This window comes from Fukomys damarensis, unplaced genomic scaffold (genome assembly GCF_012274545.1).
Source record: "Fukomys damarensis isolate Sample0158 unplaced genomic scaffold, DMR_v1.0_HiC HiC_scaffold_16, whole genome shotgun sequence".
In the NCBI taxonomy this organism is placed as follows: domain Eukaryota; kingdom Metazoa; phylum Chordata; class Mammalia; order Rodentia; family Bathyergidae; genus Fukomys; species Fukomys damarensis.
This window is the reverse complement of record NW_022900928.1, coordinates 826,627-848,389: the sequence shown is the minus strand read 5'-3', so window position 1 is coordinate 848,389 and position 21,763 is coordinate 826,627. Positions and strand designations below refer to the sequence as shown.

Below are 21,763 nucleotides of genomic sequence, written 5' to 3'. Positions count from 1 at the left end.
GGGGAGGGGCTGAGGGTCAGGATGGGTGACAACCCCACCAGGAGGCCCCCACCTGCATCCTAGAGAGCTGGGCTGGCCAACCACCCTGCTCCTTCCTGGACCCCGTGCGGTACTCTGCCCTGGCCCCTAGATGCCCTGTGGCCCCATGACTCACGGGTGGCCATTGACCAGGACAGAGTCCCGGGTCAGCTCAACGACCATGCCATTGAGCTTCATGATGACCCTGCTTGGCAAGGTGCCATTGGATGTGCGCCCGCGGCGCAGCTGCACGTTGAAGTCCTCGTAGGCAGCGCCGCAGTGCGAGGAGAACACGTAGTTGCAGAGGCCGGGGAAGCGGAAGACGGCGCCGTCGAAGGTCTTGTAGTGGAAGTCGCCCCAGGTGCTGCAGACGCGGCCCGTGTGCGCGGGGTTCAGGGCTGCAGGAAGATGGGAAATGGGCCACTGTGAGTGCCCCTACTGTGCCCAGCCGCTCCTCCACAGCCCCGGTCCCCAGAACAGTGTCTGGGCCCTGTCTGCCTCGAGAGGCCCTGGGAACATCTAGTAATGTCTCTGACCCCTTTCCAAACTTCTTCAGTGTCACCCCAGAAGTGGGCACCCCATTTTCTGCCAGCCCATCTCCACACCAAGCCCACCTGCCAACACAGTGCTCCCCGCGGGCCTTGGGATTCCACTTACCGCGCACGGGGATGGTGATCAGAGGAGGGATGACAGTCACCCTGGGGAGCGAGTGACCTGTGGGGACAGGGCTTGTGGGAAGCGCCTAGGCGGGAGCCCCTCGAGCCAGATGCTGTGCCCTGAGTGCCAGGAACATGTGGGGTCCAGTGCAGGGCTGGCTGACACCTTGCTCCCCGCCCCGGGGCCCAGAGCCATCTATCTGCCTGCTCATGGGGAGAGACCTCCTTGCCCCATCTGCTCAGTCTCGCAGAGAGCTTAGGCTCCAGCACCCACAGTGTGGCCCCGCTTCAGGAAGTACAAACAGGGCCAGGTGGTCCCAAAGCCCCCAGACCCCTCCATGGCACCTGGTGCCCCTGAAGCAGGCAGGCCTCTGTCCCACCCCTGCCCTTCATTTCTGTGTGGAAGCCGAGGGTGACCTTGCCTTCTGGCCTCTCCCTAGGCAAGGCTTCAGCTCTGCCCCTGAAGTCAGGGAGGCCCCTGGGGGACTTGCAACCAGTCCCTCATCCTTTCTACGGCTCTCACAGGGGCAGGGCTGGGGAAGGACAGGCAGGGCCTGCAGCCCTGGATGCCCCAGCCCTCCAAGTCCTGAGCCCTCTCAGTGGCCCCTGGGGTGGTCAGGATCAGCTGGCCTGGGGTGCAGTGGGCCGAGACTCACCGCTGTGCCCTCGCTGGGGAGAGAGGTTGGGGGAGATCTCACGGCTGAGTTTTGGGGAGCCCTCCTGAGCCCAGCCTGTGGAAGAGGGCACGGCCTGAGCAGGGTGCAGGGCACCTCCGTCCATGGGGCTGGGTGTCTGAGGTCACCCTAGCCAACTGCTGGATGAGCTCCCATTCCCAGTCCCTGGGACTGTGATCTGGGAGGTGCTACCCTGCACTCTCACCCCTGCCTGCTCTGGCCAGCCCTCCTCCAAGCACCCAGGGAGGGTCCCAACCTCAGGGAGCAGGGGTCTAGTGTGGGTACTGTGACACAGACACAGACGAGCCAGTGCCCAGGGAGAGAGCAGGGCAGTCTGCAGCTTCCTTAGGCTCCACGCTGGACAGCACATGGTGGGGAGGGCAGCTGAACCCATCCCACACCCACCCAGGGGCTCTGCAGAGCCAAACCTGCCACAGTGGCAGGGACTTGCTGGCTTGGGGAGGGGTCATCCCGACATCACAGGACCCTGGGATGGGACACAGGCAAGACAGTCCCTATAGGTGTTACCCTGAGACACCAGCAGTCAGCAGGGCTCCAGGACTCAGGACCTGCTGCCCAGCTGGGAGCCCCAGCCTCTGGCACCACACATGGCCACACCAACTGCCTGGCCCCTGCCATCTTACCTGAGTTCTGGGCACAGGCCATGGCCCAAAACAGGGCCAGCATCCCCCGGCTGAAGCCCATTGCACGAGTGTGGGGACGTCCCCAAGGCGGCCTCTGAGGAGGGACTGGGTGGTGGTGACCTTTTGTAGGGGTTCCTGGAAGGCGGGGCAGCCCCTTGCCCGGGTAAACAGGCAGAGGGTGTGCCCTTGGGTGGGGCCACTCCGGTTCCCATGGTCCCCACCTGCAGGCTCCTGGTAGTTCTGTGGTGCAGGCTGACTGATGTCCAGCTGCCTCCAGAAGCCGCCCAGCCTCCAAGCTGATCCACTCCGTGCACGTGCAGGGTGCCTGGTCCTCCGTGTCCCTGCCGGCCTTGTCCTGAGTGCTAGAGAAGGGTGTCACCTGTCACAGGGCCATGGGGTGGGGACCATGCATGAGGGGAGGGGCACTGAGTGAATAAGCAGCCACACAGAGAGCGGCTGGGGCTCCAGATTCCCAGGTACAGCTGGCCCCATCCCAGCCTCAGCACTGGGCATGGGTGGCCTGTTGCTGACGGAGTTGCAGGATGTGCTGTGGCAGGGCAGGTGGCTTCGAGGCTGGGACCCAGAGCTCTGGTGGCCGAGGGGGTTGCAGACCATGACAAGGCCAGGCAGGGACAGGAGAGTGACAAGGTCCTGCCCTCCCCCAACCCCTCCAAGAGAGTTGGAGGTGGCACACCCAGTGCCTGACCCTGGTACAGTGCCTGAGTTACCATGGGATCCACACCTTGGCCTCTGCCCCAACTGAGTCACTGGCCAGCCGTGGGTCATCAGAGCCCTTTCTTCCAAGGCCGGCAGCTAACAAGTCAGCCACTCAGAGCCCACAGAGAGGGGCCTGCAGCCAGGGTCCAGGCCCAGGTGATGACCCCTGCGGCTTGAGGGTGCTGGCCAGGCAGGGCTTCTTCTTGGGTGTCTGAGTCTTGGATCATGGCCCCTCAGCCCCACAGAAAGCCAGACCCAGGCACCCCATGGGTTCCCTGAGGAGAAGCTCAACCCCCAGGCCCTTGTGGCTCACAGGCCTCCAGTCAGGACCAGCCCCACCTGGGGACCAGAGCTGCCCAAGGTCCAGTGCCTGGAGGATGCAGAGCTGGGGACTTGACCTCCATGGGTCCTTCTTCCCTGTGACTTGTGGGAAGCAGGAGAACAGGGTGGAGACTGTGCCGGGCCAGTGAATCTCACTTCTTGGGAGACCCGCACATGGGTGGCATGAGGGGGCACCTGGCCAAGGCCCAGGAAGCCCTCATCCGGGTCCCCAATTCCTCAGCTCTAGGCCTGGATTCGGTAAAGTCATGATTACTGGAATCCAGCAAGAAAGAGCTGGGAGTATGTCTCTGGGTGTTACCATGGAAATAGAAAAAAACGTTTGAGACTGGACAGGGTGGAGGCGGTGACCACATCCCAGAGCATCACTGTCATGCTGTCGTCAGGTCGATAATCCTGCCTCCGGCCCCAGTCAGGGACCGGAAGCAAGCATCCAATAGCCCCTTTGTCCTGGTGGCTAAAACCCAGTGACTCAGTGGAGATTAAGCCCCAGTCAGATCCGGCTGGGATCAGGCCCTGAGGTGGGGCAAAAAGTAGCTGCATCTGGACGCGTGGACCCTGCAGAGCTGGTTGGCCCAGGGTGCCAAGGGGCGTCCACCCACTGCTGCCCTGGCCTATGCCCCCTGAGGGTGAAACCAGGCTGAACCCAGGACTTCCAGGGCCCCCAGAGCTCCTATCTTAGTGCCCTGAGACACTGGCAGCAAGAGCATCTATGCTGTCCATCCTGGCTGGGGCACAGGGCTGGGGTCCCCACCACCCTCAGCATCACTTCCGTCTCCTTAGGGCCCCTACAAGGTGGCCTGCAGGGTGTCGGCCAGCCCCAGGCCTTGACTCCAGCTCAGAGGGTGAAGCGAGTAGATGAACCCTTGTGGCATCCTCTGTGCAGCATCTGATGCCCCACACAGGGCGCCCAGGGGGTCTGTGCCCCCATCAAGACCAGCCGACAGTGTGATGGGTGGTCGGGGAGGACTGGGACCTCCACGGGGGAGTTTGACTGATGGAGAGGTCCCTGGCTGGGGAGGAGGACGTGGGCTCCAGTGAGGGCCTCCAGGGCCCCGTGGGGCAGCCCCGACACAGGGCTGTGTTGACAGAGGGTGGGTTCTCAGGGTTGCCCAGCAGGGACTTCCTCGAGGAGAAGGAGGTCGTCCTGAGTTTCCCCAGGGTGAAGGAAGCTCCTGGGCCTGGGGTGCGGGACAGGGGCTGCACCCTGGCACTGCAAGAAAAGGAGCAGCGCAAATTTGATTTTGTGGTGGGGCTGCACTGATTTGAAGCCTGCATGTGTTTGTTTTCTGAATCACAGAACAAACAGAGCTCCTCCTAAGACCGGGCGGGAATCAAAGGCCAACCTGCCCCTGAGAGCCGCAGTTTGGCTGCAGGACCTGCTCCCTGCTCCGTGTCCTCCTCACGGCTGATGCTGGCCTTGCACAGCTGGCCCCCCACACCTAATCCATCTGCCCCATGTCCCCTCCTCCTGCCTCTGGCCCAGGTGTCAGCAGAGCAGCCTCAGTGTGCATCCACCTGCAGGAAACTCAGGGGGTTCTAGGCCTGGGCACATCTGTGGACCCCAAATCCTCTTCTGGGGCCACTGCCAGCCAGTTTTCTCAGCCCAGCGACAGCCCCATGGTCTGACAGTCAGGGGACACTGCTGGGGTCATCCCCCAGGAACTGTCCACAACACTGGGCTGCAGGCCTGGCCTGGGTCTCCACCAGCCCATCCAGATGCCCTGCACTGCTAGGCCAGACCACCAGGACTCTGTCCTGGGAGAAGAGGGCAGCATGGGTGCTGGCCGGGGTCTACCAAACTGGCCCTCGGTACTAAGGGCATTGTTCTCAGTCTAAAACCTACGCAAAAGCACTAATGTAACTCTCCTGGGCTTGAACTAGGCACAGCAGAAAGCAGGGTCTCTAGAGGGTTTTGCACACCCAGACTCACAGCAGCATCCGTGACAACAGCCAAGTGTGCAAGCAACCGAGTGTGCACAGGGAGCAAATGGACCAGCAGCACACAGCCTATCCTCACACTGGAACACAATTCTGTTCTGAAGAAGGAAACTCTGACTCCTGCCACAGCAAGGATAAAGCTTTAGGGAAATAAGACGCGCACGAAAAGATGAGGGAGGCACCGAGGCCCAGGAGGACAGGGAGCAGGACGGGCCCAGGGCCTAGGGGGCTGTGGATGGAGCCCCGGCGCAGAGCTCGAGCAGGGAGATGAGAGGTCCTGGAGGTGTTCGGCAGGGCTGGCTGCACGCAGCATGGACAGGTTCAGTGTCCTACCACACGCATAAACACAGGGCTCGCCAAGTCTGGAAGCGGTTCAGAGCGAATCCTGTCCCCGTGCTCCACTCACTGGGCTGGGCTCCTCGGGGGTGCAGTGACACTCACGCCCTCTAGCGAGAAGCAACCCTGTCCATCACTGCCCATGTGGGCCTGCCCCAGGATCAGCACAGCCCCACGGTCGAGGGAGATTCCTTCAGAGGCAATTTCCTGGGTCCTCAAATTGCCGCTGAAACTCCTAGGGTGGCCAAGTCCTCCCAAGCAGACCAGCTCTGGAGCAGCCAGGCCAGGCAGCCAGTTCTAGGCTCAGAGGCCCAGGGTGCTGGATGCCTCCTTAATGCCACCCCTGGTGTGGATGAGACTCACTGCCTGTCCAGGTCTCGGGGGAGCTCACAGGTAACAAGCCACAGGCACCCTGCCCACCCCACCTGACCTGCAAGCCACCCTGTCCCCCCAGAGTCTGCACAGCACAGGCACACAGCTTCATCTGACCAAGGGGCCATCCAGAGCACGGGACAAGCCCAGTCCACCCGGGACCAGGACGAAGGAGCAGAGGATGTGGCTCTGTGCAAAGCAGACAGCATGCACTCCACACAGGGCCTCAGATTTGTGAGACTAAGAACAGAACACATGAGAGAAATGCCCAGAAGAGCAGCAGAGCTGGGCTGTGGGACAGGGCCAGAGATGCCCAGTGACAACACAGGAACAGGCACACTCCTGCATGCACATGTGCAGACACACAACCACATACACACACATGGAAATCACAACACACACACATGAGCACACACTGACCATGCACACATGCTCGCACGGTGTAACATATACAACAATGCAAATGCACATGCAAACCCCCACCTAACAGTGCACATGCACTTGCACGTGTGCAAGCACGTTTACAAGTGCAAACACAGACAACAGGCAAACATTCACAAACATGTGAGCACACTACTACATGCCACTCGTGTGCACATATCAAAATGCAAACACGAACACACACAGCCAGGCAAACATATTCACATAGATGCACACATACATGGAACACAGCCATGCAGACACACACTCACAGTGTGCAACACACAACCACAAAACACAGTCTCACGAGGTGCAAACACACACAGTACAAATGCACACATGTACAAACAGCATGACCATGCACATACAGCGCACTCACACAACTCCCTATGAGCTGTGCTCACAGATGTGCATACACTTGCAGACATGCAAACGTGTGGCAGTGCAAACACAGCATGCAGATGCACACTTACCCATCTGCAAACACAAACATCCTCACAGACGTGCAAGCATGCAGACACACTCAGAGTGCAAAGATATGCCCAAACATGCAAATAAAAGCTCATGCACATGCAGACACATGTACTCAATGCACATGTAAACTACGCACTAATGCAGAGAAACATGTAAGTCCAGATACACACACACAGGGCACAGCGAGCACTCAGCCTGCACCCTGTGAGGTGAGGGCCTCCTCTGGCCTGCACTCCACGCTGCCCAGGCCTGTCTGAGCCCACAAGCATGACCTGCACCTTGCAGGTCCCTAAACACCTGCTGCCACCTCCCTGGCCCTCCACACCTCAGCCTCTGCTTTTACCTGCTCTGTAGAATCAGAGTGGACAGAGAGGACATGCTGGTGACCTCCATATCCTCCCTGAAGATGCTAGGTCCTGAACCTGCACCCCGGAATTTGCATGGGAGGCCCTGTGTGCAGAGTCCCCCAGCTGTGGCTGCGTGGAGCCTGAACTCTGCCCCGGCTGGACAGAGGGGCCCAAGGAGGCCATGACAGGTGGTCTACATTTCAGCCCAAGGCAGGAAGTCAAAGCCCACCAGGCTGGGAGTGGGCAGCTGCCTGGACAGGAAGCCCAGGCAAGCAGCACGTTAGCAAAGCATGGAGCCCACCCCCAACAGGAAGTCATGAAGGCTGCCTCCCACTCCAACCCCACAAAGCCCTGGTGCAGTCCAGGACTCCAGCAAGGACACCTCCCTTGATGTTCCCACACTGTCCCCTCAGCGCTGTCCCCACAGTGTCCCCAGGATCTTCCTCTATGCCATCCCTGCCCTGTCCCGATGTGAGGAGGAAAGTAACTCCCAACCTGTTAGATATCGGACACACCGAGTTCATGGTCTCACAGAGAGGAATGAAGTCACAAAGGAGGTTAGGGGAGTTTTATGGGAAATACAGAGAAGTAGAACAGCTCCTGGATTTCCCCGAGGGGTCCCCATGGGGTGGCCACTGAGGCCCTCTGTCAGGGCTAATTGTACAGCAAAGTTACAACGTGGGTATGATGTGGTGAAAGCACACTCAGCCTAAGGATTCCAAGTCCAGCTGCTTAGCTAGCATTGATCCAGTAGGGAAGCAGGCATGCAGCGAGGTACAAGGTGAGCATCGCTGACCTGAGCTTATCTCTGACTTGTAACGGAGGAGAGGCATTCCTGGAAAAGGACAAGCACAGGGACCAGGGTGTCCTGGGTGCCACTGATGTCTGGTGCCCACCTGGGCCCAGTGGACCAGGCAGTGCTAACTGCAATAGTGCCCGTCTGTGTTTGTCTCTGCAGAGGCCTACAGGCCTGGCCATCGTGCTCCCTCCATCCGGCAGAGCACACAGAGCACCATGCTGACAACCACAGCCCCAGGGAGCGAAATCAGAGATCTGCACAGGCAGAGACACACCTGTCCACGGGCGTGCAACTGAGAGTTCAGCCTGGTAACAGTGTTCAATTCTCCCCAGTCAATGTAAAGTTGACTACAACTTCCGTTAAAATCCTGAGAAGAACTTTTGTGGGGGTTCATGTGGAGAGATAGGGGAACTAGAGTGTCATGTTAGCTTTCCACTGCTGTAACAAAATACCCAGGATGACCACCTTATGGAGAGGAAATGTTCCAGCCCGAGGTTCTTCAGCCCCCTTGCTTAGGGCCTGGGACTCCATGACAGCATGGCAGAGCAACCGCTCATCACACAGCCAGGAAGCAGAAGAGGCCAGGAGAGGCATGGGACGGGTGGGGGACTGACCCCCTTGGCCTTGGTGCTGACGGCGGGCCCTGCCACCCTGTCACAGGCGCTGGCTTCTCTGATTGATTTTCTATTCTCTGCAGGCAGGGTTGTGCTCTCTTTGCCTTTTTGCAATTGTGGGTTTTTGCTCCATTTAAATTATGGCAGAAACTATCTCTTTAGACCTGGAGTCTGCTCTCCTTTCCAGGTTTTAACAGTGGGGGCAGCCAAGAGGGGAGTCCTCAGGACGGGGTCCCCAGCCCGCCATCCCGCCTGTGTCTGTGCTGAGGTCGCTGCGCCTGTGCAGAATCTCTGCCTGCCCCTCGGCTTCTGCAGGACCGGTGGGGTTGGTCTTTCCTCCGCCACTGACCCTGCACCCTGAGCACGGTCCCCGCCAGCCCACCGTCTCCAGCTGCGGTTGCATCTGCACAGCACCAGCCCAAGGCTCTTTGCCCTTCTTTTCTCCTGCTTGCTTCTCTTTGAGGAACCAACTTAGTCTTCTTTTCTTTCAAAGTAAGTTTTGTTGAGATATAATTTGCATATAATAAAATGAATTATTTAAAGTTAATATCAAGGCACTTGACTCAAGTACACCTGTATACCTGGGCCTTATTTTTTGACCCAACTTGAAAACCCCTGTCTTTGACCTGAGTGTTTAATTCACTTCTCACGTGCATTTTTACAGGATCGGATTCATGTTTATCACCCCCTCTGAATGCTGTGTTTTGTTCTTGGATGTTTAAGAGATTTTTCTTTTACATTTCTTCCCTCTCAGCAGTTGGATTACCATGCTCAGAGGTGCAGTTTCTGCACATTTATTGCACTTTGAGTTTATTTCTTAGAATCTAGGGCTGGTATTTTCAGTCAGATTGGAAAACATTTCCCTTTCTTCTCTGCCTCAGACAATATTATTCTACTGGTTACTAAGGCCCTTGAAAAAATTAATAAAATCTGCATTTTCTCACTCCAGCATGGAGATTTCTGTCTTCAAGTTCACTGACCTTCTCATCTCTGTACAGCCCGTTCTACAATTTTATTTCAAATTCTGTTGTTCAGTTGTGTTTGTCTGCTTGCTTGCTTCAGTTTCCGGGCTTAAAACCCTGGCCCTCTTCCGAGGCTCGTCTCTCTCCTGAGGGCCCGTCGCTTCTCCCACCCCTCTCCCTGTGGGCTCCTCCATCCGCATGGTTACTTCTCTGACTCATGGTCCAGGTGCCTCTGGCTGATCTCTTGCTCTTTTGGGGGGTCCTCCCTCCTGTATAGTGACTTTTCCTGCACACAGGACATTGCAGATGCTGCACTGCCATCTGGATTCTGTCACACGTGTGTCCGCACAGGTACTTACCATGGTCCTGGCGAGAGTCTTGCTGGGGTTCACCCATTTTGCCCTTATCCTGGGGCACCATCCCTCCTCCTGAGAGCTTCCAGGGTCTTGTGAAACCCGAGGTGTCAATCAAGCAGCATCTCTCAGTGCCCCAGGGACACTGCTGACCCAGGCTTCTGTCGGTCACCTAGGAGTCTGTGCCCACTGGGGCAGCCCTGCTGCTGGAGGGATCCAGAGCACTGGAAGGCTCTGTGGCCAGACAGGACTCGAGAGCTCTGAGTCAGCCCGGGGTGCTGCCTCAGACATCCTACCCTTTGTCTCCCAGCTGGCAAGGTGAGCTCACTGAGGTCAGGGCCTAGGGGAGGCCAGACAGAGGGGCCAGTGAGGCCCTGGGGAGCAGGGCTGTGTGGGAACAGCCAGGTGGGCACTGGCTGACGGGCCGCCTGGGCCTGGAGCACATGGGGCTGAGGAGAGCTGCCTGGTGGGGCCAGCGGCCACCAGGAGTGTGGGTCCAGGAGGCTCGTGGTGCCACTGGGGCCACAGCAGGGCCCTAAGTCTCAGGTGACGTGGATGCCCTGAAGGACCCTGGAGGGCCACACAGCAGAAGCAGCAGCCACTGTCAGGAGCAATTCTACATAACTTGGGAAAAATCATGATTAAGGCTTAGTTTTCCTATCTATAGGCCAGCTACGGGCATGTCGAGACCTAACTCCATCTTCGCTCCAGTTACAGCTAAGAGATGCTGTGATGCCCCAGGGCAGGACTATACCAGGTGAGCGCATCCTGGGAGGAATCAAATCTTTGTTTGTTTGTTTCTTTGTTTGGTACTGGGGATCGAACTTGGATCCTTGCACCAGCGAGGCAGGCACTGGAACCACTGAGCAAAATCCCCGGCCCTGGAACCAAATCTCTCTGCATAGTTCCTCATGGTTCTAGGACTTCTGCTGCCCCCTGAGTCATCTGTTACAGTGGTTTCCCCCAGTGCACTGAATAAAGGTGCTGCAAGCTCTGGGGCTTCTGTCTTTGCTGCCCAGAGCAGCACTGATCAGGCCCAAAGCTCAACTTCTTCTCAAAGTCTCATTTTTCTTATCTTTCCTGTTTAGTAAGTTAATTCTCCTTGTGCTGTCAAGGCTTGCAGGAGACCAGGACTTCCTGCAGAGATTCTAGTAACGTCCACTTTCCGTTTCCTGCACTGGACAGAGAGACCATGGTGTCCCCGGCTCCCGGCTTTGCACCCTCTTCACACAACCTCAGCTCAACACCACATCAGGCTCCTCAGGCTGGAGGCCCCAAGGTTGACAGCCCTGGGCTGCGGGAGAATCTCGGGGCACAGGCCTGTCCAGAGGGCTCCTGGGGGTGGTGACTGTGAAGGAAAGCATGAGGGAGGAAGGAGAGCAGAGGAGAAGGGGAAGGAGGCTGCAGCAGGGCCCAGGTGGGCTCACCCAGGACAGCCCCACTGCCTCCTCCGTCCCCAGGACCCAAGGTGCAGAGCCGGGCAGCACAGAGCCAGCATCCCAGCCTTACTGCTGCCCCATGGGTGGAGAACAGCGGCTCAGAGAACCCAGCGCCAGCCCAGACAGCATCTCCCCGCCCAGGCAGTGCCCCTACTGGGACAAGCTGTCTAGACAGTGGAGCTCCTCAGCCCCACTTTTGTCCCCAGAGGCCACACACAAAGGGCTGTCTGCCTTCCTCGTGGCTGGCCCTGACAGCAGCCTGGTGTCCAGCCAGCCTGGCCCAGCCCTGGGCAGAGAGCGAGGACAGACCCAGTCCTGGGGGTGGTGGAGGGGTGGCAGAGGATGGGTCCAGGAACCCCCTGCTGGGGGCATCACCCCCAGGCCTGGAGCCAGGGATCAGGCGAGCAGGCAGAGAGGTGGCAAGCTGGGAGGACCGGGACACCAGGCCCCCAGGAGAGATGACACGGTGGGGCCACGGCCTGGGCAGCCTGGGTCAGTGTCTGTGTGCCCTGTCCGAACGCCCAGGTTGTGGGACACAGCCCTCCGCTGTCCACGTGAGTGGGTCCTGGTCCCAGCCCCACCCTGCTCCCCAACACCACAGCCACGTTTCTTCCCACACCTCCCTCACCTGTCTCATTTGTTCTCAGTGGTGTCTCACTGAGACGCCAGATCTGTCTTGAGGTGAGGTCCAACCTCAAAGGTGCAGTGATGCTCTCGTGACTCAATTTACTCTCCCAGGAATCACCTGGGTGACACGTGGGGTGCCTGGTACCCACAGTCCCACCTGCTGTGCACACCCAGGGCGCAGGGGGACCATCCCAGTGAGTGCAGGGATGGGAGTGGAGCCTCCAGCAGCCCTGGCCTCCCCTCCAGAACAGCGGACCTGACCACCGGCCCTGCCTCTGCGCATGGGAGCTGGGCTGCATGTGCCATTGCGGGAACGCCCGCCCGCCCGCCTGCCAGGCCTGCCCGCCTGAAACAACATCCTGCCCTGATAACGCCATTCCCTGCCCAAGCACGGGCACAGGCCACACTCGTCTTATCCGCCACTTTCGCCACACCCACGAGAAGTACACTGGGCATAGATAAGAGGTCAGTGGGGTCCAGAGCCAGCAGCATCTCCTCAGCCATAGGGCTGGGATGCAGGCATCTCTGACAATGGCCACCAGGCCAGGGTCGGTGCTGTGGGAGGGAGGGCTCTGGGTGGCAGGCCTGTCCCTCTCGCTGGGCACTGTGGCTGGGCTCACTGTGCTGATCCACACCAGCACTCCAGCTGACTGACAGGCATGCTGGTCACTCTGGGCCTTGGTTTCCCCAGGGCAGCAGATCCCCTGCTCCACCAGGGCCAGGTCCCAGCTGGGAGGGCCCAAGGCAGCTGTGGAAAGGGGATGGAGAAAGGACAGAGTGGACGACCGTGCCCACCAGCCAGCTGGCCTGAATGTGGACACCAGGGTCACCGCCTGGCCCTCAGAGACCAAGACCTCCAGCCCCGTCCTGGGCTACCCCCCTTCAGCTAGTCTCTGTCCATAGCACTGTCCTGAGTGTCCCCCACAGGTTCCTGCCCACAACCCAGATCTCTGGGATCCCAGAGAGGCCATCAGACAGCCCAGAACTGGATGTGGGCAGAAGAAGGGGTGCAGGGGACATAGGATGTGGGATCCTCCAGGCCTGGGACCCACCTGGAGCCCTGGGGCCTCACAGGCATTGCCAAAGGGGACCTAGGCCAGATGGAGGCAGTGGACATGGGCAGAGGGTCCTGGGCAGAGAAGACATCCAGTGCGGAAGGCACTGGCCCCTGACCACACTCAGGACTGTCCTGAGCTGTCACCAACCCACCCATCACATACCTCCATCCTGCCACTGCCAAGGTGTCAGGCTACAGAATTCATCGTCACCTCAAGAGAATCTGGAGCCCCTGCCACCCCAACATGTACAGAGTAGGGCATCCCGGGTCCCTGGATGGCAGGACAGCAGAGCGGGGATCCTGAGTGTCAGTTGGCCTCAAATCCAGGATGAGACAGAGCCCTAGAGCTGCACAGGGCCTGGCTGCCCAGACCGCCTCTGCCAGGGTCTCCCAACCCTCAGAGACTAGAGCCTATCCCACTAAGGACAGGAGTTGGGAGTGACACCAGGGACAATGGGCCGGGCCCAGCCCAGGCACCTGGGAGACCACTCTTGCCACCTGGCCCCTGGGGCTCTGTCCTTTGTCATGGGACCCCCAGGTGGGAGGTGAGTACCACCCCCCCGACCCTGTACTCTGCCTCCCCCTTCAGCATCCTGCCAGGGGCTCCGTCCTGTGGAAACATGGCAGTGACCAGGTCTGGGAGGCCCTCAGATGGACACTGTCCACACCAAGCCATGCCCACCACTGCCCCCACCCAGCATCTGGCTGAGGGCTCCTGGCCATGCTCAGGCCCAGCCACCCGAGTACCACAGGTTAGCTCAATGGGCGGGGACAAGACTGCCCATGGGGCTGCCTCCCCTACAGGGCAACACAGGGCCCCCTGTCACGGCATGGATTCCCACCCATCCTGCCAGGCTATGCATGAGTGACCTGGGCCTGCCCCGAGGAACCATTCTGTCTCTGTGCTGAGTCCTATCTGAGCCCTGGGCCCCATGGCAGCCACCTGAACTCAGTGCTCCGGTTACCACCTCCAGCCGGTGTCCCCTGTGGTCAGCACTGGACAGTCAGACACTGGGCAGCTAGGCAGACCTGGCCAGGCAAAGCCAGAGATGCCCCTTCCTCTGCCCCTTAGCTGTCAGGCAGGACTCCGAGACCCCAAGCTGCACCTGTACCCTGAGCATCCCCACCCACTTGGACCCCTCTGCCGATCTTGCATATGGACTTATTCATCCATGCCTCAGCCTCCTTCTGGGCTGGCACAGGGTTTCCCTTGGGGAGCTCACCCATCCAGACCTGGAGACAGACATCACAAATGACACACAGCACTGTGACAGGGCGGAGGAGCCAAGGGCCAGGGGGCCTGGTCCAGGGCCCCGGGACTTCGTGGAAGGAGTCCCTGCCCCACGCTCAACATGCTGAGCCCCAAAGGGCCCAAGTCCTGATGGCCTCCACCCTCAGGCAGGTGCCTCCTCTGACCCGGGCTGGTCCTGGGTGACACTGGCCTCTGGCAGTTAGCACAGGGCCAAGACCGGAACCTGGGGATGGCACGGAGCAAGGGCACAATCAAATCCTGTACTGGACGTCACGTCCCATGCAGTGAAGTGCCTGGACAGGACAGAGGATGGAAGAAGAGAGAGGGCAGGAGGGACGCAGACCCTGCTGATCCAGACCACCCCAGAAGGGCCTGACCTCAGTCACAGGGCAGGACTGGGGTCCCACAGGTGTGGTGGACACACTCCTGCTCAGCCGACCTCTACTGATCCCCAACAGCCTGCCTTCGCCATGTGCCTGTGGCACCGCAGAGCCTGCTGCCACCCCAGGGATTATCCAGGCAGCCAGGCCATTTTGAGAGGGGACCCAGGGGCTCTCCACGGGCCACCCAGCCATGTCTCGTGCAGCTGGTGGTTTAGTGGGCCACAGCTTCTCCGAAGAGTCACAGGGGATAGCCATGACAAAGGCCTGTGGCTGCTTAGGCAAATCTTCCCAGCTCAGAAGGGACGGCTTTCCAGGCTCCCTGGGGAGGCTGAGCCACGGGGCTGTAGCTGGCAGGGTTCTCGGCTGTAGGCCAGGCACCTTGGCACTGGTGCCCACGGGAGGCACAGTTATTCACAAAAAAGGAAATATCTTCTTATACCCTCCTCCCTAGGAAAACAAACAGTTTATCTCTCACCAGGCACGGGAGCCATAACAGGTAGGGTGGTTGCCAGGCCTGCGCTGCTCTCTTGCTGGGGAGTGGAACTCTGGCCACCCTGGGCCTACACCAGAGGGAGGACATCCACAGCCACCTGGCAAGTCCACCAAGGCCAGGAGCCTGCAGGCTGTGCATTTGGCGCCTCATGTCCCCAGAGCCTCTGGGCTCTGCCTGGCTACCTGAGGTGTGCAGTTTCAGTGCCTCCTGGCCTACAGCATGGTGCTGAGCCAGGACCCCACTGATGGGGAGACACAGTGACCCCTGGAGTGGGGAGGAGGCAGGGGCCACTCTTTGCCAAGATGCCACCATCACAGCATGGGAGATAGAGAGAACAGGGCCCTCAGCAGTTGACGGCAAAGGCCAGATCTGTGCCAAGGGAGTATGGGCTGCCTCAGGGACTGCCAGGATGGACAGCAGGTCCGATCCCAGCCCTGGGAGCCAGGCCCAGAGGCAGAGTCCTAGTCTCGGCTAGGAAGGTGGCAGAAACAGGGTCCAGGATGGCACGTGGAGGGCTCCTGCCAAGGGTTGTGGTCAGCCTCTGGGACTCCAGGACCCCAGGGTCCCTCTGCTCACTGCCCACACCGGCCTGGGGCCCCCATTTAGTCTCCCTTGCCACCCCACATGTCCACCACACTGTGTCCACCTGAGCAGGCCAAGCCGTCCCCATCCACCCTGTAGATGATTCTCAGGTGGCCGCAGGGGCTCCAAACAGGCCCTCCAGCAACAACGAGTGTCTGGAGTGTGTGACCTGTGGCCCTGTGACCCCAAGGGCTCACGTCCTCTTTGGGGCTTCTTGGTCTGAGCTCACAGGCCCCACCCTGTCCATCGGGCCCCACTGACGCTAACGAGTAGAGGTGGAAGGGTCCCCGACTTCCCATGGCAGCCCACACGGATGCACCTGTTTGCACAGGGCTGGCCCTGTTTGGCTTTGAGCTTTGTGGGGTTTGAGTTAAGCCCAATAAAGCCCAGGCCAGGGCCAGGCAAGGTGGGGTGGGACTGTTCCCTTCACTGGGCTCTTGGGCTAGTGCTTCCCTATGCCCCAGATCTGAGGCCCCAAACAGGGTCCCAGTGCTCCCCACCGTCCTGCACTGTGGCTCCTCTGCCCCCTGCCCAGCCCAGGGCAGCCCTGCGGCCCCTTCCCACCTCTCACCCTATGTGGCCACCTTCGTCCCCAGGCACTGGGACCCTTGCCACAACCTCCTCTCACCCCTCTGTCACCAGTGGCCCCTTGCAGCCCTGCCCTGCCCACAGCAACCCGGGGAGGGTGTCCCAGGGGGCGTCTGGGTGGGTCTCAGCCGTGTCCGCGGGGGGCTCGGAGCCGGGGCGCACTGCCTGAACCTCTGAGCTTCCTCTCCCCCTGTGGTGCTCACCGGCTGCCCTGGGGGCTCAGGGCTCCCCACCACTGCTCCTGAAGGAGGAAGTACAGGCTGAGGGCCAGGGGCAGGGATTCCCACCCAGCATATCACACCGCCGCTCACCCTGACTGCCGCCTTGGCTGGCCCGCGGCAGAACCCCGCTGCCCAGGCCAGCCAGGTGACTCGTGGCTAGAGGAGGCGCAGGCCGGGACAGTCTCGGGTCTCCTCCAGGAATGGAAGCAAGTGGCCTGCTGCCTTCCCAGGGAGACAGGAGAATGCAGAGAGCTGGGGCCTGGCCAGCGCTGCAGGACCCCTGCGTGGGCAGGTGACAGCCACAGAGGAAACAGCCCCATCCCCAGGGACATGCCATGCTCTGACCTGATTCAGCAGAGCTGCTCCAGGGCAGCAGTGCAGGATGAAGGGGAGCAGGGACCCCCTGCCAGCCCTCGGTGGACACAGACAAAGCCGAGCTCGGCGGGAATGGGGCCCACAACCTCCGACGGTCAGCAGAGCCCACTGCTGCCTCAGGGCTCCGGAGGGCTGGGACTCAGGGCCAGCCTAGCTATATGGATGGCTCACATCCCTGCCTGTCCACACAGTAAGACGCTGCTCCCTCCATCCAGCACCCCACCCATACCTCCATGCAGAGAAGAGGGCACCCAGGATGGGGACAAGGTCAGAAAGAGAGACACAAAGAAACAAAGGGAGAGACAGGTAGAAGGGCAGAGTGAGCAGACGGCAGGCAGAAGGACACGGAGACACAGAAACACAGAAAGGGAGACAGAGACAACCATAGACAGAGAGAGAGGTAGAGACACAGAGACTGCGGCAGAAAGAAAGACAGAAATAGATGAGAGGCCTCTGATGGGCTCCGTTGGCAGGGTCCATGCCCATGCCAGTGCTGCCCCCAGGCCTGGTGCTCGGGCTGGTGCCAGCCTGGCCCACAGCTCCTGCCAGGCAGGGATCCTGAGAAGGATGAAGGACTGCACCAATGTGTGTACATGATGCCTCAGTGCCTCGCTGAGGGTGGCAGAGGAGAGAAGAGGGTCGAGTGTGTTTACACAGTGCCAGTGGATTTAATGGAGCAGGGAATACCACAGCATTGTGGACAATTCCCCACCATGAAAGGGAGAGACGTGCACTGCAGCTGGGCAGTGCTGAGTTCCTCAAGACAGTGGCTTGGAGCTGAGGCCGGGGCTCAGCCATCTGCATGGCTGCTTTCCTGCACGAGGCCGGTGGCAAGGGATTGCTGTGTGCACCACGGTCGCCTGCATGGATGGTTCCAGCAGCTGGGTCCTCGGCACCAAGCACAGGGCATCTGGTGTATTGGGGCTGTAACCTTCCCAGGCCTGGCAGCATCTGTGCAGCCTTCCTGGGCTCCTCTCCCCCGTTCTCCTTGGCTCCTAGCCACTTGGACAGTCCCTGACCTGTACCTGCATGGCCACTTGGCACCGTGAGTCTGAGGACAGATTCCGTCTCCATCAAGACTCAGCCACACGGGAGCAGGCCCTGCCCCAGTGACCTCATCATAACCTGGTGGCCTCAGTGAAGATGTCTGAGGGCTGGGAGTCAGCTCCGCGTGTGAACCTGGGAGGGGCAGGGTGTGACCGTCACAGTGGGGAAGCCAGAACATCCACCACAGTGGAGGGATCATGATCAAAGTGAACGTGAGCAGAGTGGCTGCATAATCCCAGTCAAAGCCACACGAAGAAGCACCATACTTATGACTCCTGCACAGGAAGCAGCGGGAGAGGAACCAGGGCTCCCACGCACACCCTGGGGAGAGGCTGCAGCACCACGGTCTTTGTCCCCACCACAGGGAGAGCAGACCCACCACAGGGTTGACTTGGGCACCCCAGTGTCCCTGGGCACAGACAGGCGTGATGTGTTTACGGTGTCAAAAGAGAACAGGGCCTGAGATTTTATACCCAGCCAAACATGCTGGCCTGGAGGATGCAAAGATGCCCTGGGGTTGTCAGGGCCTCATAGGACTCTGTGCAGAGGCCTTGGCAAGGAACTCCAGATGGGGACACATTCTAACACACTAGGGCACATCCCAACATGCCAGGAGACATCCTGACCTGCTAGGATACACACCCAACATGCTAGGACACTTCCCAACACTAGGATAAAGACATGGCCCGGGAGACACACAGGGTTGTTGGCAGAGAGGCAGGACCGCAGGCAGGGATGGGAACCCTGATACCCCAGCCCCAGGAGACAGTGATTACAGGTCAAAGGCCCAGGATGCATCCCCAGGTAGAATAGGGCCACTGCCTCAGAGCCCAGGGCAGCCGTCCTGAGCCACATCCAGCCCTCAAGCCCACCATCTCCTCCGTGGGACGTGGATGGAGTGCAGTGGGGGCAGTGGCTGGGCCCAGCCATGGCAGGGAGGTCGAGGGGCCCATAGGTCCACAGGGAAGGCTGGCACTGGGGCCCCTGGCCAGCTGTAGCTTATCAGAGATACAGAGCTCAGCCACAGGAGGGGAAAGGGCGTCCCCCATCCCTAAGCAAACTTCCGTGGCCTGGAGCATAGCCATACCTGCCACCCAGCACCTGAGATGCCTGTGGCTTGGCAGAGCCACTGCTCTGGCTTTGTGCTTTACTTAGCCTGAACTTGAGGGTCAGGAGGTCCCTGGGGTGCTGGTGCCCTTAGAGGGATCCAGGATTCCCTGAGGTCCCAGCAATTAGGGAGTCCCCATGACTCAGGGGCCACTAGCAGCCACTGCAGGGGGGCAGAGTGGCTCACTGCGGGGGGGCAATGGTTGATTGTGGCTGTCACCTCCCTCAGTGCTGGCCAGTCCAGCTGGGCCTGGACCAGACCATTCTGGCTGTGCCTGGGTGGGGGCTACCTTACCCCTGTCAAGGGTAGAGGGCTGGGTTCCCTGGACAGCAGGTCTCCTGAGCCCACAGCCCTGGATGCATCCAGATCGGGTCCTTGTCCCTCCTGCCAGCCCCTAAAGTGGAGGTGAAGGGTTACAGGTAAAAGAGCCTTGGGGTGACATAAGGGTCTCTTGGCCCACTGCCCACCCTCAAAGCAGCAGCCCAGCCCCATGTGGGGGCCTCCTCCCTTGTGCATGAATCGGGAAAGCAAGAGTGACTCACCAGCCCCAAAGACATCGGGGCCTGAGGCCAAGGGACCCCCATCGCAGACCCAGCACGAGAGGACCCCACAGGCCACAGCCACCGCCACCCCTTTGACACTGGAGCTGCAGACAAAATCTCCCTCCTGGCATGGAGTGGGTGGAAATGCTCACGTGATCCATGAGGATTTGCGGGGCTGGCTTCAGATCCGAAAGAGCCACGGGATCCGGCCATGGCGGAGGAGATGACAATGGGCCGGGCATCCCAGCTGTGCATCAGGGTGCACAAGGCACTCCTTGGAGCTTGAGGCAGTGGGAGGACAGGTCCCTGAGGTGCGGTGCCCTGACCAAGTGGCCAGGCCACACCCACCCTCACCCAGGCCAGAGCCACAGTATCAGGCCACTTCCAGCCTGGTTAGGCAGTGTCAGTTCCTCAAGACTGTCGATGGGGCAGCAGCAAAGGACTCAGCAGCTGGGCAGTCAGCACAAGGACAGCTCTATCTCCCGTGCTGATGATCACTTCCTGTCCCTCCGAGCAACCAGAGAAGCTGCTTGCGTGGGAGCACCACCAGCTGTGCTGGGAGGCTCCTCTGGACTCTGCATCCCATCTGCCTGGGTCCCCTCCCCACTATCCAGAGCTGATGGCCAGGGAAGTCCCCCCAGGCCTCATGACAGAGGACTAGCAGGCGCTGGACAGCAGATGTGAATCCCCTCACATCCCAGAGCAGGTGGAGACCAAGGCCTCTCCTGGCCCGCCTGCAGGCAGCGCTCTCCTGGCTGGGTCTTCCCTGCAGACTCACTGAACCTCTCTTCTTCCGGCCCTCCGGGACCTCGTTTTGATGTGATCACCACCTAACTAACGACCCACCTCCAATCAGCGCAGTCTGAGGTCCTGAGAAGCAGAGTCAAAACACGTTTCCCACGGGGACCCAGCTCAGCCCTGGACGATTGTCACAGTATAGCAGAACACAGAGCCCAAGTCATGAGGGGAAAATAAATGCCACTTCCTGCTGGGCCCTGGCAAGCGGGCAGTGTGTCGAGCAGACCCCGTTTCTCCACACCTGCGGGGGGGCTGACACCACATGGCTCTGGTCACTGGTTTTGGGGGGGCCTTGCTGGCTCAGGCGTGGTGATGCGAGGGCCCATGGTAGACTGGAGGGAGGGCTCAGGGACAGTCCCGCAGCTGGCACTGTCCCCAGCAGCCTCATACTGTAGAAACGAGGTCTCAGAATCGCTGCAGAGTGGACTCCCAGGAATTTACCCCACACCTGCCGGTGTTAGCAGCTGCCATTGTTTTCAGATACGGTCCCACTGGGGACAAAACTGGGGCAACTCTCCCTACCGCCTCTGCCCTCCCTGAGCAACTGCGATCCTGAACTCAGCACCTCACCTCTCTGGGGTTTCTGTGAACATTTGCCACCTTTGTGAACACCTGAGGGCGGGTGTGCTCCCGCGCCTCACTGAGGAATCAGCAGAGGCGGAGCCCGCATGCGACTCCCAAGCCAGCGCTCTGTCCTCGCGGAGCAGCGTCCAGGGACAGCACACACGGGGTCCCCTCCAGCCATCTCCGGTCCCCGTGGTCCCCGGCACCAGTGTGTGGCTCCCGACGAGGACAGGGAACATCGCCCCGGAGCCTGTGCCGACCTGGGTCCAGAGTGGTCTCACACAGGTGGGACCACCCTGCCTGGGTGCCTGGGGGCCGCTCTGGCCTGTCCCCTGCCTTTTCACCACATTCACCCCAGTCACAAGCCTGCTCAGACCTCTTCCCTGCGCTCCCATCTGAGACCCTGAGCCACCAAACAAGGGTCCCCAAAGGCCAAGTGAGCACAGCGTGGGCAGTGGGGAGACCAAAGGCCTCAGGAGCTGGCCTGGTGGGAGCTGGTTCACCCTGGACCCTCCTCACCCTCTCTCCTGCTGTGACTCCCACTCTATCCAGGCCCAGCACCCCAGGCCAGGGAGACATGGACTGCAGCCTCTGCTTCCTTAGGTCAGACGAACTTGTCCCCTTGCCAAGCCCATTGCCGTGAGCGTCCTGTCAGCAGACACTTTGCATGTCACTCAGTTGCACACCAGGTCTCGGCACCACTCCAGCTGTGCTGAGGCTGTGCAGCCTTGGTTCTCCAGGACAGCCTTTCGAGTGTAGAACAGTCTTTGCTTTGGTGGCTGTGTGTTGGAGGAGCTGGGGTCTCAGTCCGTGCTCTGTTGCCATCTCGAATTCCTCTGACTGGGAACTTTATGAAGAAAAAAGGTTTCTTTGACTCACAGTTCTGGAGGCTGGAAACCCACAATCGGCTGCTCCATTTGTCCCATCTCCAGGGAGGGCCTGGCTGCTTCACAACCAGGCAAGGAAGTGGGAAGGGAAACAGGGTGTGCATGGGCGTGCATGGGTTTGTGTGGGTGTGCAA

The 21,763-nt window shown here is 60.0% G+C and overlaps 1 protein-coding gene across 1 annotated transcript in view; it reads right to left on the bottom strand.

The window, feature by feature from the left end:
• Positions 1-2,053, bottom strand: part of Muc5ac (mucin 5AC, oligomeric mucus/gel-forming) — a 47,491-nt gene extending 45,438 nt beyond the window's left edge. The window contains exons 1-4 of the mRNA XM_033764765.1: positions 1,993-2,053; positions 1,331-1,405; positions 676-732; positions 155-416 (exon numbers count right to left, since the gene is read on the bottom strand). Of these exons, the coding sequence (XP_033620656.1) occupies positions 155-416; positions 676-732; positions 1,331-1,405; positions 1,993-2,053 (455 nt within the window). The remainder of the gene's footprint in view (positions 1-154; positions 417-675; positions 733-1,330; positions 1,406-1,992) is intronic.
• Positions 2,054-21,763: the final 19,710 nt, after the last annotated feature.